Genomic DNA, 16,149 nt, shown 5'->3' with positions numbered 1-16,149 from the left:
GAACCAGCCCCAAGAGGAACCAGTTTGGGTGTGATCCATGCTGGGAATGTGTCTGGCTCTAGCAGAGATGCTCTCCCTGGTTCCTGCAGCTGCTCCTGGCATCCTCCAACCCCTCCAGGCACTCTCTAGCTTAGAATCATAGACTCAATAAGGTTGGAAAAGACCTCAGAGATCATCAAGTCCAACCTGTCACCCAACACCTCCTGACTACTAACCCATGGCACCAAGTGCCACATCCAATCCCTTTTTGAAGCTTGTCCTCAACATCTCCCAGTCCATCCCCAGCTCACCTCCAATCCATTCACAGCATCCCTCAGAGCCTACCCAGCACCCTGCAGCCCACCCACAGCACTCCCCAGCCCTTCCTGGCCTGCCCCACTCTATCCTCCTCACTCCTTCAGGCCAACAGCAGCACTTCCCAGGTCCTCTGCAGCACCCTCAACCCACCCCAGCCCCTCCTGGCACCCCCAGTCCCCCTCCTTGCCCCACTGCTGGTGCTGATCCCATAACCCTGGCCCCACAAGTGATGCTCAAGGGTCTGACACAGGCAGCAGAGCCCTGGGCAGGGGCTGCCTGGTGGCTGGAACACCCCATGGCCCAACCACCAGAGGATCTCCTCTGCACCAGTGTAAGCCAGGATCAGCTCTGGGCAGCTCCTGTTTCCAGGAGGATTTCCATGCCCTGGGCTCCCAAGGAGGATGCAGCCAGAACTCTCAGACTGGAGAGGCCCTCCCCCAGGGACCTAACCCTAAGCCTAAGCCTAAGCCTAACTCTCCCAGGGAGCTGGGGTGGGGAGTTTTGCTCATGCAAAGTGGCCTCATCCAACAACAGCACCCAAAGGAAGGGTGCAGGGGCCCCAATTTCCCCGGCTGGTCCCCAATCCCCCTCCCCAGACTTTCATGCTTCATGTATTATATCCCATGGGAGCATCCCATGGAGAGGCAGCCAGGAGTACCCACTTCCAGTGCCTTCCTTCACCTCGCCTTTGGGCAAACCAAAGCCTGTCCTGGCCCTCCCCCTCCAGATTTCCACCTTGGGGTTGGTTATTCCAGCACAGAGCCAGGCAGCCCTCAGCCCCAGCCAGCACCAGACACTCCAAGGACAGTTTCTATGGAGAGTCAAAAGCAAAAGGGAGAGAGATGGAGCTGCAGCTTGGGTGGTTTCTGCAGGCAGGACTCACTGCCAGCAGAAGTCAGCATCCTGCAAGAAGATGTTGTTGAGTTCCAAGCAAATAACCTCAGGAGCTCCTTTCATGTGCTGCCCTCTGCTCTGCTCTGCTCTGCTCTGCTCTGCTCTGCTGAGACCCCACCTGGAGCTCTGGGGCCAGTTCTGGAGCCTCTGTGCCAGGAAGGATCTGGAGGTGCTGGAAGGTGCCCAGAGAAGGGTCACGAGGAGGAGCAGAGGGCTGGAGCTGCTCTGCTGTGAGCACAGACTGAGGGAGTTGGGGTTGTGCAGGCTGGAGAGGAGAAGGCTCCAAGGAGACCTAATTGTGACCTTCCAGGATCTGCAGGGGGCTCCAAGAAAGCTGGGGAGGGACTTTTGAGGGTGTCAGGGAGGGATAGGACTGGGGGGGGTGGAGCAAAACTAGAAATGGGGAGATTGAGATTGGCTGTGAGGAAGAAGTTGTTCCCCAGGAGGGTGGTGAGAGCCTGGCACAGGCTGCCCAGGGAGGTGGTGGAAGCCTCCTGCCTGGAGGTGTTTGCAGCCAGGCTGGAGGTGGCTGTGAGCAACCTGCTGTGGTGTGAGGTGTCCCTGCCCATGGCAGGGACGTTGGAGCTGGCTGAGCCTTGAGGTCCCTTCCAGCCCTGACAATTCCATGATTCAACCTGGGGAGTGACAGCAACCTGAGTTCCTCTCTCCCTGATGGACGGCATCTCCCTCTAGCTGGACCATCCATCACCAGTGACTGCTCTGTGTCCCCAGCACTGCCCCTCTCTGATGCTCAAACATCAAGAGGAGAAGCCTCCAGCCCTGGGTTCTATCCTGAGCCAGCAAAACTCCAGCACACGTGGGATTTCCTGGCAGGATTCCCTCAGAATGGGGAAACCCTCCCACCCTGCTGCTGGGCAGCACAGGTCTCAGCTTGAATGTCCCCAGGGATGTGGCTTAAGCCCTGCCCCTGGAGACACTCAAGGTCAGACTGGATGTGGCCCTGGGCAGCCTGCTCTAGCTGGAGGTGTCCCTGCTGCCTGCAGGGGGGTTGGACAAGATCACCTTGGAGGATCCCTCCCAACCCAATGCACTGTGTGAGCCTGAATGCAGTGTGGGGATGGGCAGGCACAAGGAAGTGTCTCTGGAGGTTGAGCATCTCCTCAAGGACCCTCTTGCCCACACCTCCTGCCCCAGATAGCCTTTTCTCCCCCATCCATGGCCACTCCCTTGCTACAGCATTCCCACACCTGCCCCATCCCTGTTCAGTCACCAAAGCCAGGCTCTTCCCTCATTTCTCTTTGCTCCAGCCTAAGAATAGCCTCATGGCCAGAGGCAGGCACCAGGATCTGGCCAAAGCCATCCCAAGCATCAGCTCCCATGCATGGATCTGCCCCTCCATCCCACCTGGAGATCACAGAAGCACCGAATGGACTGAGTGGCAAAGGACCTTCAAGCTCAGCCAGTTCCAACCCCTGCCACGGGCAGGGACACCTCCCACCAGCCCAGGCTGCTGAAGGCCTCATCCAGCCTGGCCTGGTGCCTGGCACCAGCCTGGCCCTGCCCACACCTCCCTGCGGTGCTGCTGCACATCCCTGGGGGAAAAGTCGCTGTCCTCAAGCCCCCAGGGTCAGAGGTGGTGGGGGAAGGGTGAGGCTCGAGCAGGCAGCCCAGAAAAGGTGCTGAGCACCAGTGCTTTGTGCTGCCAGCACCCAGCAGCCAGCCTGGCCCACCATGCATGGTGCAAGGAGCACACTGGCCCAGCTCTGCCACCGGCTGAGCTCTCCTCAGCCCCAGGGGCGCACAGCCTGACAGCTCAGCACCAGGGGCTGGAGGAGGCCAAGCGAGGCTGAGGGCTTCTCCTGGTGCCTTCCTCACAGGCAAGGTGAAAACCATCCAAAGGTTTTCACCCTCAGCTGGCTGCTAGAACCCCCAGGGGAGGCCACTCCAAGCTGCAGCATCCAGCCAGATACCCGCCCCCAGCTCACCCTGAGCTCGTCCTCAGCACCAGGTGCCATGCAGCACCCATCCCTGTGCCCTACACCCACAGTGGTGCCCACTCAGTGGGCACAGTGCCATGGTTCAGTCCCCAGCAGCTCAGCTGCCTGCAGATGAGCCAGGCTGGGAAAATGGGATAAAATGGGGGTGGGGCTGGGGAGGGGAGATGCTGCTCCAGCTTTCCTCCATCCTCCTGCCTGCTGCTGGGAAAACCAGGGGACATTTTCAAGGCAGAAAAGCCTCTTCTGATCTCCTGCCCCTCTCCCAGCTGTGAGCTCTGTGCTGGCATCCCTCTTGGGCACGGGATGCACAGAGCCCTTCGCTCCTGGCTCCCGGCACATCCCCAGCAGAGGAACCCTCCCCACCCTGTGGGGTGAGAAGCTCCTGCAAAGCTCAGGCTCTCAAGGCTGCTGGCTGCAGGGACAGCATCCCTGGAGGTGGGATGTGGCACCTGGAGCCATGCTTCAGCTGCCAGGAGGTGCTGGGTGCGAGGGAGTAGGTTGGACTTGCTGATCTCTGAGGCCTTTTCCAACCTGGTTGAGTCTATGATTCTGTGACAAAGCCTTCCTCCTGCTCCATGAGTGCTGCAGTTTGTCAGCTCTGCTGCTGCCTTGCAAGGAGGATAAAAATATCCCCCAGGGCTGCTGCTGGCACCAGCCAGGGCACAGTGTCCCTCAGCAATGCCAGAAAGCCTCGGTGGGGGGATGTCGGTGCTGAGCCCCCAGCACCCCGAAGTGCAGGGGTGGAAGGCAGCTATTTAAAGGGTGTTGTTCCCTCCTGGAAACTCCCATTGGAAAAAATCCCAGGTGGTGCTGTTATTCCCTCTGGCCTTATTTGGTGTGTGCAGAAGGAAGCCTGCCTGCTGCCTGCCGGAGGGCTCTGCGGCAGAGCACAGAGCCTCGGGGCTGCAAGGCTCTGGGGTGACAGCAGAAGGGCCTGGGGGAGCTTCAGCAACCACCAGCCCCAAGGGCCACCAAAGCCACAGCCAGCCCCAAGTGCTCCTGGGCTAGAGGATGCAGCTTGGGATGGGGATGCAGCTTGGGATGGGGATGCAGCTTGAGATGGAGGATGCACCTAGGGGATGAAGGAATGACCCTTGGGATGGGGATGCAGTTTGGGATGGGGATGCAGCTTGGGATGGGGATGCAGCTTGGGATGGAGGATGCAGCTTGGGATGGGGATGCACCTAGGGGATGAAGGAATGACCCTTGGGATGGGGATGCAGCTTGGGATGGAGGATGCAGCTTGGGATGGGGATGCACCTAGGGGATGAAGGAATGACCCTTGGGATGGGGATGCAGCTTGGGATGGAGGATGCAGCTTGGGATGGGGATGCAGCTTGGGATGGGGATGCAGCTTGAGATGGAGGATGCACCTAGGGGATGAAGGAATGACCCTTGGGATGGGGATGCAGTTTGGGATGGGGATGCAGCTTGGGATGGGGATGCAGCTTGGGATGGAGGATGCAGCTTGGGATGGGGATGCACCTAGGGGATGAAGGAATGACCCTTGGGATGGGGATGCAGCTTGGGATGGAGGATGCAGCTTGGGATGGAGGATGCAGCTTGGGATGGAGGAATGAAGCTTGGGATGGGGATGCACCTTGGGATGGGGATGCACTTTGGGATGGGGATGCACCTAGGGATGAAGGAATGACCCTTGGGATGGGGATGTACCTTGGGATGGAGGATGTACCTAGGGATGGAGGATGTACCTTGGAATAGAGATGCACCTAGGGATGAAGGATACAGCTTGGAATGGGGATGCACCGAGGGATGAGGATACACTTTGGGATGGGGATGTACCTTGGGATGGGGATGCACCTTGGGATGGAGGAATGCACCTTGGGATAGAGGATACACCTTGGGATGTGGATGTACCTTGGGATGGGGCTGCACCTTGGGATGAAGATGCACCTTGGGATGGGGATGCAGCTTGGGATGGGGATGCACCTTGGGATGAAGGATACGCCTTGGGATGGGGATGTACCTTGGGATGGGGCTGCACCTTGGGGTGCTGCCATCAGGGGTGGCCCACTGGAGTCTAGTGACAAGCATCAGGGGACATCCCCCAGGCCTTCTCCCAGGGAGACACATCACCATTCCATTATTGTTCCCATTATTATTCCTTATTTCCAGCTATTTATTCCTTATTTCCATTTACTGTTCTCTATTGCCATCTGTTAGTCCTTCTTCTCGTGTCTTATTCCTTATTTCCATTGATCATCCCTCCTTCCCATGAATTATTCCTCATTTCCACCCATCATTCCCCATTTCCATTCATTCTTCCCTAGTTCCTTTGATGACTCCCACTTACCATCCCTTATTTGCATCTCTTAGTCCCTCTTCCCACCTATTATTCCTTATTACCATTTCTCCTTCCCATTAATTATTCATTTCCTTTACTCATTCCTCATTTATATGTGGTATCCCTCATTTCCACATATTATCCTCCACTTCCACATATTATCCTTCATTTCCACATATTATCCTTCATTTCAATATATTACTCCTTACTGCCTTTTATTTTTCCCTGTTTCCATCTATTATTCCCTGTTTCCCTACATTCCCATCTCTTACTCCTCATTCCCATCTATTATCATTTCTGTCTGTTATTCCCTGTTCCTATACATGATCCCTTATTCCCATCTGTTATTCCTCATCCCCATCTCTTCCTCCTCATTTCCATTATTCCCTGTATCCAGACATGATTCCTTATTCCCATGTATTATTCCTTATTCCCATCTCTTATTCCTTATTCCCATCTACTATTCCCTGTTTCCAGCCATGATTCCTTATTCCCATCTCTTATTCCTCATTCCCATCTATTATTCCCTGTTTCCCTACATGATTCCTTATTCCCATCTATTATTCCTCATTCCCATCTCTTACTCCTCATTTCCATCTATTATTCCTCATTTCCATCTATTATTCCCTGTTTCCTTACATGATTCCTTATTCCCATCTCTTATTCCTCATTCCCATCTTATTCCTCATTCCCATCTCTTCCTCCTCATTTCCATTATTCCCTGTATCCAGACATGATTCCTTATTCCCATGTATTATTCCTTATTCCCATCTCTTATTCCTTATTCCCATCTACTATTCCCTGTTTCCAGCCATGATTCCTTATTCCCATCTCTTATTCCTCATTCCCATCTATTATTTCCTGTTTCCCTACATGATTCCTTATTCCCATCTATTATTCCTCATTCCCATCTCTTACTCCTCATTTCCATCTCTTATTCCTCATTTCCATCTATTATTCCCTGTTTCCAGCCATGATTCCTTATTCCCATCTCTTATTCCTCATTCCCATCTCTTATTCCTCATTCCCATCTATTATTCCCTGTTTCCTTACATGATTCCTTATTCCCATCTCTTACTCCTCATTCCCATCTCTTACTCCTCATTCCCATCTATTATTCCCTGTTTCCATACATGATTCCTTATTCCCATGTATTATTCCTTACTCCCATCTCTTATTCCTCATTCCCATCTATTATTCCCTGTTTCCTTACATGATTCCTTATTCCCATCTCTTACTCCTCATTCCCATCTCTTACTCCTCATTCCCATCTATTATTCCCTGTTTCCATACATGATTCCTTATTCCCATGTATTATTCCTCATTCCCATCTCTTATTCCTCATTCCCATCTATTATTCCCTGTTTCCTTACATGATTCCTCATTCCCATCTCTTACTCCTCATTCCCATCTATTATTCCCTGTTTCCATACATGATTCCTTATTCCCATGTATTATTCCTTACTCCCATCTCTTATTCCTCATTCCCATCTATTATTCCCTGTTTCCTTACATGATTCCTTATTCCCATGTATTATTCCTCATTCCCACCTCTTACTCCTCATTTCCATCTGTTATTCCCTGGTTCCCTACATGATTCCTTATTCCCATCTCTTACTCCTCATTCCCATCTCTCACTCCTCATTTCCACCTATTATTCCCTGTTTCCCTACATGATTCCTTATTCCCATCTCTTACTCCTCAATTATTCCTCATTCCCATCTGTTATTCCCTCTTTCCAGCCATGATTCCTCATTCCCACCTCTTACTCCCCATTCCCATCTATTGTTCCCTCTTTCCAGCCATGATTCCCCATTCCCACCTCTTACTCCTCATTCCTGTTATTCCCTCTTTCCATCTATTCTTTCCTATTTCCATGCAGCTGGCGAGGAGGAGGGGAGCTGGGGAGGAGGGATAAGCATCCTCCTGTGCTCCAGGTGGGATCCAGTGGAGTGGGGCTGAGGAAGAGGATGGAGCCCTGCTCCAGCCACCCCATGCCAGCACGGAGCCAGCCTCCCAGGGAGGGCTGTAGAGGCTCCAAGCCCCATGGCCACTGCTGGTAGGGTGCTGTGGGGAGCCTGGCACGGCCCTGGCATCGTCCCTGCTCCCTGGGGATGCAGGAATGAGGATGGCAGCAGCGTTTTGGAGGGAGGGGAGGGCGTGTGTGCCCAGCTCATGTCCCCCAGGAGGTGGTGGTGGTGGGACCAGAGGTCACCCCCAGCTGCAGCCTCCCCAGTGTGGGTGGGAGATGTGTCAAAGCTGTGGGAGATGTGGAGAGCAAACCAGGCTCAGGGCAGAGGAGAGAAAAATCCCCCACTCTGTCCTCAAAACAGCCTCCTCCAGCCACTCCCTGCCCAGGCAGGGAAGTGCCAGGCTCCCAGTGTTCCCACACTGTGTTCCTGCACCACAATCCCAGTACCACATTTCCTCTGCCACCCTCCTGCACCACATTCCCACACCACATCCTTGCACCACATCCTTGCACCACATTCCTACACCACACCGTGCTCCTCTACCAGGCTCCCACAGCATCTTCTGACCCCACATTCCCACATCCCATTCCTACACCAGGCTCCTGTGCCAGGCTCCCACAGCATCTTCTGCCCCCACATTCCCACATCCCATTCCCACACCATGCTCCTGCACCACCTTCCCTCACTGTGTGCCTGCACCATACTCCTGCACCCCATTCCCACCCCATTCCCACCCAGCATTGTGCTCCACACTGGATTCCAGCAGCTCCCAAACCCTGTCCCAGCACCACAATCTTGCTCCATGTTCCTGCCACTGTGTCCTGCTCCCACACCATGCTGCACCCTCCTCCTGCATCCCATTCCCAGCTCTCACTCACTCCTGCACCCTCCTCCTGCATCCCATTCCCAGCTCTCACACCTGCACCCTCCTCCTGCATCCCATTCCCATCTCTCTCTCACTCCTGCATCCCATTCCCAGCCCTCACTCACTCCTGCACCCTCTTTCTGCATCCCATTCCCAGCTCTCACTCCTGCACCCTCCTCCTGCATCCCATTCCCAGCCCTCACTCACTCCTGCACCCTCTTTCTGCATCCCATTCCCAGCTCTCACTCCTGCACCCTCCTCCTGCATCCCATTCCCAGCCCTCACTCACTCCTGCACCCTCTTTCTGCATCCCATTCCCAGCTCTCACTCCTGCACCCTCCTCCTGCATCCCATTCCCATCTCTCTCTCACTCCTGCATCCCATTCCCAGCCCTCACTCACTCCTGCACCCTCTTTCTGCATCCCATTCCCAGCTCTCACTCCTGCACCCTCCTCCTGCATCCCATTCCCAGCTCTCACTCACTCCTGCATCCCATTCCCAGCTCTCACTCACTCCTGCACCAGGTTTCTCCACCACATTCCCACAGCAGGCTCCCAGAGCCTGTTCCCACACCGTGCTCTTGCCCCATGCTCCCATCTGGTGTTCCCACACTCTGCTCCTGCACTCAATTCCCCCAGCAAGTTCCCAAACCACATTCCCTACTCCATGTGCCTGCACCACATTCCCGACCTGTCTCCCTGCACTGCATTCCTGCTGCTTGTTCCTGCCTTGCATCCCCTCACTGCATTCCCTCACTGCATTCCCTCACTGCATTCCCACACCACTCCCACACCGTGTTCCCAGGCTGGACTCCTGCAGCACGTTCCCAGATGGTGTTCCTGTACCACATTCCCTCACCTCATTCCCTCACTGCATCCCCTCACTGCATCCCCTCACTGCATCCCCTCACTGCATTCCCTCACTGCACTCCCACACCATTCCCAGACCACTCCCACACCATTGCCACACCACTCCCACACCACTCCCACACCATTGCCACACCACTCCCACACCATGTTCCCAGGCTGGACTCCTGCAGCACGTTCCCAGATGGTGTTCCTGTGCCATGTTCCTGTACCACATTCCCTCACCTCATTCCCTCACTGCATCCCCTCACTGCATCCCTTCACTGCATTCCCACACCATTCCCACACCACTCCCACACCATTCCCACACCATGTTCCCAGGCTGGACTCCTGCAGCACGTTCCCAGATGGTGTTCCTGTGCCGTGTTCCTGTACCACATTCCCTCACCTAAATCCCTCACTGCATTCCCACACCATTCCCTCACTGCATTCCCACACCATTCCCACACCATTCCCTCACTGCATTCCCACACCATTCCCTCACTGCATTCCCACACCATTCCCACACCATTCCCATACCGTTCCCTCACCGTTCCCTCACTGCATTCCCAGACCATTCCCACACCATTCCCACACCATGTTCCCAGATGGTGTTCCTGTGCCATGCTCCTGCACCACATTCCCACACCACCCTCCTGCACTGTGCTCCCACACCAGCTTCCCACGCTATGATCCCAGGGGATGCTCCTGCCCCATGACCCCACTGTGCTCCTGCACCTCATTCCTGCACCCTGCTCCCCCCCCAGGATCCCACCCTGTGCATCCCACAGCCCATTCCCACACCAGGATCCCACTCCCCATTCCCACACCAGGATCCCACAGCCCATTCCTACACCAGGATCCCACAGCCCATTCCCACACCAGCATCTCACAGCCCATTCCCACACCAGGATCCCACTCCCCATTCCCACACCAGGATCCTGTACCCCATTCCCACACCAGCATCCCACTCCCCATTCCCACACCAGCATCTCACAGCCCATTCCCACACCAGCATCCCACTCCCCATTCCCACACCAGGATCCTGTACCCCATTCCCACACCAGCATCCCACACTGCCTTCCCACAGCACATTCCCAACACCAGGATCCCCTGCCACACTCCCACACCAGGATCCTGTACAACACTCCCACAGCCCAGCCCCACACCAGCATCCCACAGCCCATTCCCACACCAGGATCCTGTACCCCATTCCCACACCAGGATCCCACAGCCCATTCCCACAGCAGGACCCCACAGCTGATTCCCACACCAGGACCCCACTCCCCATTCCCACACCAGGACCCCACAGCCCATTCCCACACCAGGACCCCACTCCCCATTCCCACACCAGGACCCCACAGCCCATTCCCACACCAGGACCCCACTCCCCATTCCCACACCAGGACCCCACAGCTGATTCCCACACCAGGACCCCACTCCCCATTCCCACACCAGGACCCCACAGCCCATTCCCACACCAGGACCCCACTCCCCATTCCCACACCAGGACCCCACAGCTGATTCCCACACCAGGACCCCACTCCCCATTCCCACAACCAGGATCCCACTCCCCATTCCCACACCAGGACCCCCCAGCCCATTCCCCCAGCCCATGCCCTCAGCAGGACCCCCCAGCCCATTCCCCCAGCCCATTCCCCCAGCAGGACCCCACAGCCCATTCCCACACCAGGACCCCCCAGCCCATTCCCCCAGCCCACGTCCCCAGCAGGACCCCCCAGCCCATTCCCCCCAGCCCATGCCCCCAGCAGGACCCCCCAGCCCATGCCCTCAGCGTGCTCCCCGGAGCCCCCAGCCGGTGCCCTGCTGCCAGCCCAGCCCCGTGCCCACGAGCAGGGCCCGGGGCAGGACCGGCTGCCACCACCGCGTCCCGAGTCAGCAGAGCCGCCCCCACCCCCGAGGGGCAGAGGGTGAGGGGCACGCAGGGGATGCCACGCAGGGGATGCCACGCAGGGGATGCCACGCAGGGGATGCCAGCGCAAGGCGAAGCCCTCGGGGATGCCGGGGCCGCGCCGGGGCCGTGCCGGGGCCGCGCCGGGGCCGCGCCGGGGCCGTGCCATGCCGGTGCCCGGCACCGCGCTGGGAAGCAGGAAACAAATCCTCCTCCCGGCTGCAAAAGCTGCAGGAATTACACAACAGCCACCGCCACAGCCCGGCCTGGCCCTGCGACTGGCACCCCCGCGGGCACAGCCCCTCTGCCTGCACCCACAGGTGCCCCCTGCACCCCGCCGCCCCACCCCACCCGCTGGGGCCCGCCCTGGGTGCCGGGAGGAGCAGCTCCGTGGGGCACCCCACGGCAGCAGGGCAGAAGGTGTCTGCGTGGGGGCAGCACTGGCGGCGGGCACCGGGGCTGGCAGGGGCAGGGCAGGGGCGGGCAGGGAAGCAGCGGATGGAGTGGGGAGGGTGTGGGGCAGGGGGCAGGGGGGCAGGGTGTGTGCGGGGGGACAGGCAAGGGTTAACAGGCAGGCAGGGGGCAGGCAGGGGAGGAGGCAAGGGGCGGGCAGGGAATGGGCCAGGAGGAGGTGTGGGCAGTGGGGCAGGCAGGGGGCAGGCAGGGTACAGGCAGTGGGGCACAGCATGAGCAGGGGAGGGCAGATGCAGGCAGGGTGCAGGCAGGGTGCAGGCAAGGGGGAACAGTGTGAGCAGGGGAGGGCAGATGCAGGCAGGGGGCAGGCAGGGGGGAACAGTGTGAGCAGGGGAGGGCAGATGCAGGCAGGGTACAGGCAGTGGGGCACAGCATGAGCAGGGGAGGGCAGATGCAGGCAGGGTGCAGGCAGGGGGCACAGTATGAGCAGGGGAGGGCAGATGCAGGCAGGGTACAGGCAGTGGGGCACAGCATGAGCAGGGGAGGGCAGATGCAGGCAGGGTGCAGGCAGGGGGGAACAGTGTGAGCAGGGGAGGGCAGATGCAGGCAGGGTACAGGCAGTGGGGCACAGCATGAGCAGGGGAGGGCAGATGCAGGCAGGGTGCAGGCAGGGGGCACAGTATGAGCAGGGGAGGGCAGATGCAGGCAGGGTGCAGGCAGGGTGCACAGTGTGAGCAGGGGAGGGCAGATGCAGGCAGGGGGCAGGCAGGGGGGAACAGTATGAGCAGGGGAGGGCAGATGCAGGCAGGGTGCAGGCAGGGGGGAACAGTGTGAGCAGGGGAGGGCAGATGCAGGCAGGGGGCAGGCAGGGGGGCACAGTGTGAGCAGGGGAGGGCAGATGCAGGCAGGGGGCAGGCAGGGTGCAGGCAGGGGGGCACAGCATGAGCAGGGGAGGGCAGATGCAGGCAGGGAGCAAGCAGGGGGCACAGTGTGAGCAGGGGAGGGCAGATGCAGGCAGGGTGCAGGCAGGGTGCAGGCAGGGGGGCACAGCGTGAGCAGGGGAGGGCAGATGCAGGCAGGGAGCAAGCAGGGGGGCACAGTATGAGCAGGGGAGGGCAGATGCAGGCAGGGGGCAGGCAGGGGGGCACAGTATGAGCAGGGGAGGGCAGATGCAGGCAGGGGGCAGGCAGTGGGGCACAGTATGAGCAGGGGAGGGCAGATGCAGGCAGGGGGCAGGCAGGGGGGCACAGTATGAGCAGGGGAGGGCAGATGCAGGCAGGGCGCAGGCAGGGGGGCACAGTATGAGCAGGGGAGGGCAGATGCAGGCAGGGGGCAGGCAGGGGGGCACAGTGTGAGCAGGGGAGGGCAGATGCAGGCAGGGTGCAGGCAGGGGGGCACAGCATGAGCAGGGGAGGGCAGATGCAGGCAGGGCGCAGGCAGGGGGGCACAGCGTGAGCAGGGGAGGGCAGATGCAGGCAGGGTGCAGGCAGGGGGGCACAGTGTGAGCAGGGGAGGGCAGATGCAGGCAGGGTGCAGGCAGTGGGGCACAGTGTGAGCACGGGAGGGCAGATGCAGGCAGGGGGAAAGGTGTGGGCAGTGGGGCAGTTGGGGAGCAGATGCTAGCACAGGTGGGCTCTGGGGCACAGTGTGGGCAGGGGGGAGGCAGGTGTGGGCAGGGAGGCAGGTGCAGGGAGCAGGCAGATGCAGGCAGCAGAGCTAGGGGCATACAGAGGGCTGGGAGCACTGGCAGTGGGGCAGGCAGAGGGCAGGGCAGAAGGGGCAGTAGGGTGGGCAGGGTGAGGGCAGGAACAGGGGCAATAGGAAGAGCAGGCAGAGCATGGGCAGGGCACAGGCAGGGATCAGGGGGACAGGCAGGAAACAGCTGAGGGAGGGGGCAGGGGCTGGGCAGGGGCTAGGGACAGGGAGGCAGGCAGTGGGGCAGGCAGGATGCAGGCAAGGTGCAGAATCAGAGGCAGAGGGGCAGGAAGGGGAGCAAAGCAGTCAGGAGCAGGAGGGTGGCAGGGAGCAGGCAGGGAAGCAGGCAAGGTTTGGGATTAGGGGCAGTGGGGCAAGCTAGGCTCAGGCAGGAGGATAGGCAGAGCAGGGGCAGTGGGGCAGCCAAGCAGGGTGCAGGATGAGGGCAGTGAGGCAAACAGGGGTGCAGGCAGGGAGCAGGCAGAGTGTGGCATGGGGGCAGTGAGGCTGGCAGGGAGTAGAGGGAGCAGGGGCAGTGAGGCAGGCAGGACACTAGGAGGGTGCAGGACGAGGGCAATGGGGCAGGCTGGGGGCAGACAGGGAGCAGGCAGGATGCTGGTTGAAGGCTATGGGGCCGGCAGGGAGCATCCAGGGCACAAGGAAGGATGCTGGCTGGGGGCTGTGGGGCAGGAAGGGTGCAGGTAGGATGCTGGTTGGGGGCTGTGGGGCAGGAAGGGTGCAGGTAGGATGCTGGCTGGGGGCTGTGGGGCAGGCAGGGTGCAGGCAGGATGCTGGCTGGGGGCTGTGGGGCAGGCAGGGTGCAGGCAGGATGCTGGTTGGGGCTGTGGGGCAGGCAGGGTGCAGGCAGGACACAGGTAGAGTGTGAGCTGCGGGGCTGTGGGGCAGGCAGGGTGCAGGCAGGATGCTGGTTGGGGCTGTGGGGCAGGCAGGGTGCAGGCAGGATGCTGGCTGGGGGCTGTGGGGCAGGCAGGGTGCAGGCAGGACGCAGGTAGAGTGTGAGCTGCGGGGCTGTGGGGCAGGCAGGGTGCAGGCAGGATACTGGTTGGGGCTGTGGGGCAGGCAGGGTGCAGGCAGGATGCTGGTTGGGGCTGTGGGGTAGGCAGAGAGCAGGCAGGATGCTGGTAGAGTGTGAGCTGCGGGGCTGTGGGGCAGGCAGGGTGCAGGCAGGATGCTGGTTGGGGCTGTGGGGCAGGCAGGGTGCAGGCAGGATGCTGGTCGGGGCTGTGGGGCAGGCAAGGTGCAGGCAGGACACAGAGTGTGAGCTGCGGGGCTGTGGGGCAGGCAGGGTGCAGGCAGGATGCTGGTTGGGGCTGTGGGGCAGGCAGGGTGCAGGCAGGACGCAGGTAGAGTGTGAGCTGCGGGGCTGTGGGGCAGGCAGGGTGCAGGCAGGATGCTGGTTGGGGCTGTGGGGCAGGCAGGGTGCAGGCAGGATGCAGGTAGAGTGTGAGCTGCGGGGCTGTGGGGCAGGCAGGGTGCAGGCAGGATGCTGGTTGGGGCTGTGGGGCAGGCAGGGTGCAGGCAGGACGCAGGTAGAGTGTGAGCTGCGGGGCTGTGGGTCGGGCAGCGCGGGCAGGGCGGGCAGGGCGCGGGCAGGGCGCGGGCAGGGCCCGTGCCCATCCCTACCTGCCCACGGTCTGGTTGGCGAGCTGGCGCATGCGGTTGAATTGCTTCTTCATGGTGGCGGCGGCGCGGACGCCCCTTAGGCGGGCAGGGCGGGGGGGCAGCGGCGAGCCCCGGGCCGCCCCTCCCGCATCCTCGCCCCCTGCGCAGCCAGGCCGGGCCGAGCCGAGCCGAGCCGAGCCGGGCCGAGCCGAGCCGAGCCGGGCCGAGCCGGGCCCCGCCGCGCTCCGCGCCCCCCGCGCCGCTCCGCTCCCCGCCGCACCGCCCCGCACCGCCCCCAGCCGCGGCGGCCATGGGAAATGTAGTCCGGGGCTGCCCGCTCCGCCGGGATCTGCCGGGCAAAGCGGGGAGTAGGGGGAAGGGGGGACTTTGGCCTGGCCCTGGGCGTCCCCCCGGCGCCACCTGGCATCCCCCCGGTGTCACCTGGCATCCCTTGGCACGGCCCCAGCGTCCCTCCCGCATTTCCCCCATCCCCGGCAGCCCTCAGCATCCCTCGACATGGCCTCGGCATCACCTGGCATAGCCCCAGCATCCCTCAGCATCGCCTGAAATGGCCTCAGCATTACCTGGCATCCCCCCAGGCATCCCTCCGAATCGTTTGGCATCCATCCCCCAGCATCCCTTGGCCTCCCTCAGTATCCCCTGACATGGCCTCAGCATCCCCCTTGGATCCCCTGGCATCCGTTGGCATACCCCCCGCGTTCCTCCAGCATCCCCCTGACATCGTGCCCAGCATCCCTTGGCATTTTCCCAGCAGACCTCCAGCACCCCCTGGCATTCCTCAGCATCCCCCTGGCATTTCTCAACATCCCCCCAGCATCTCCCCAGCATCCCCCATCTCCCCCCTCCAGACCCCCAGGGCTCTGTGGTGCTCGGGGCTGTGGCAGGTTTAGCAGCATCTGGGCACCCCTGGGCAGCAGCAGATGAGCCAGAGCAGGGCAGCAGGACCAGGTCCCAGCCTGGGGTCAGGGCTGGGGTGGCCAGGGGACCTCACTGCCTGGCTGCTGTGTCCCCCCTCCAGGCTCTGCAGACCTCGGGGCAGAGGCTGGGGTGGTGTTCACCCCAGCACCACCACCCCAGCTGCCTGCCCAGGGCCTGCTGACCCCCAGAAGGGCTGCTGTGCCCATGCTAGCATCTGTCCTTGGAAGGACGCTTGGATGAACTTCTCTGTGGCTTCTTGGTGAGGAATAAACAAAGCCTAAGGCGCTGATCCCTGTGACAGTGTGAAATCTGCTGAGGAGGAGCCCTGGCGACGCTCTGCGAAGGCACCTGCGGACTCCCCGCATCATCCTCCCTGCCCTGCAGCTGGATCCAGCCCTTGGAGACGCTCTTGGAGGGCAGCACTGGCAC

General features: G+C 60.3%; 1 protein-coding gene across 2 annotated transcripts in view; it reads right to left on the bottom strand.

Annotated features, from left to right (window-relative positions):
* ARHGAP44 (Rho GTPase activating protein 44) overlaps positions 1 to 15,030 on the bottom strand; it is a 45,189-nt gene extending 30,159 nt beyond the window's left edge. For both annotated transcript variants that reach the window (XM_054170933.1, XM_054170934.1), the window contains exon 1: positions 14,803 to 15,030. In XM_054170933.1, the coding sequence (XP_054026908.1) occupies positions 14,803 to 14,855 (53 nt within the window). In that variant the 5' untranslated portion in view covers positions 14,856 to 15,030. The remainder of the gene's footprint in view (positions 1 to 14,802) is intronic.
* Positions 15,031 to 16,149: the final 1,119 nt, after the last annotated feature.

This window comes from Dryobates pubescens, chromosome 20 (genome assembly GCF_014839835.1).
Source record: "Dryobates pubescens isolate bDryPub1 chromosome 20, bDryPub1.pri, whole genome shotgun sequence".
Taxonomy (NCBI): domain Eukaryota; kingdom Metazoa; phylum Chordata; class Aves; order Piciformes; family Picidae; genus Dryobates; species Dryobates pubescens.
This window is presented reverse-complemented; position numbering and strand designations above follow the sequence as displayed.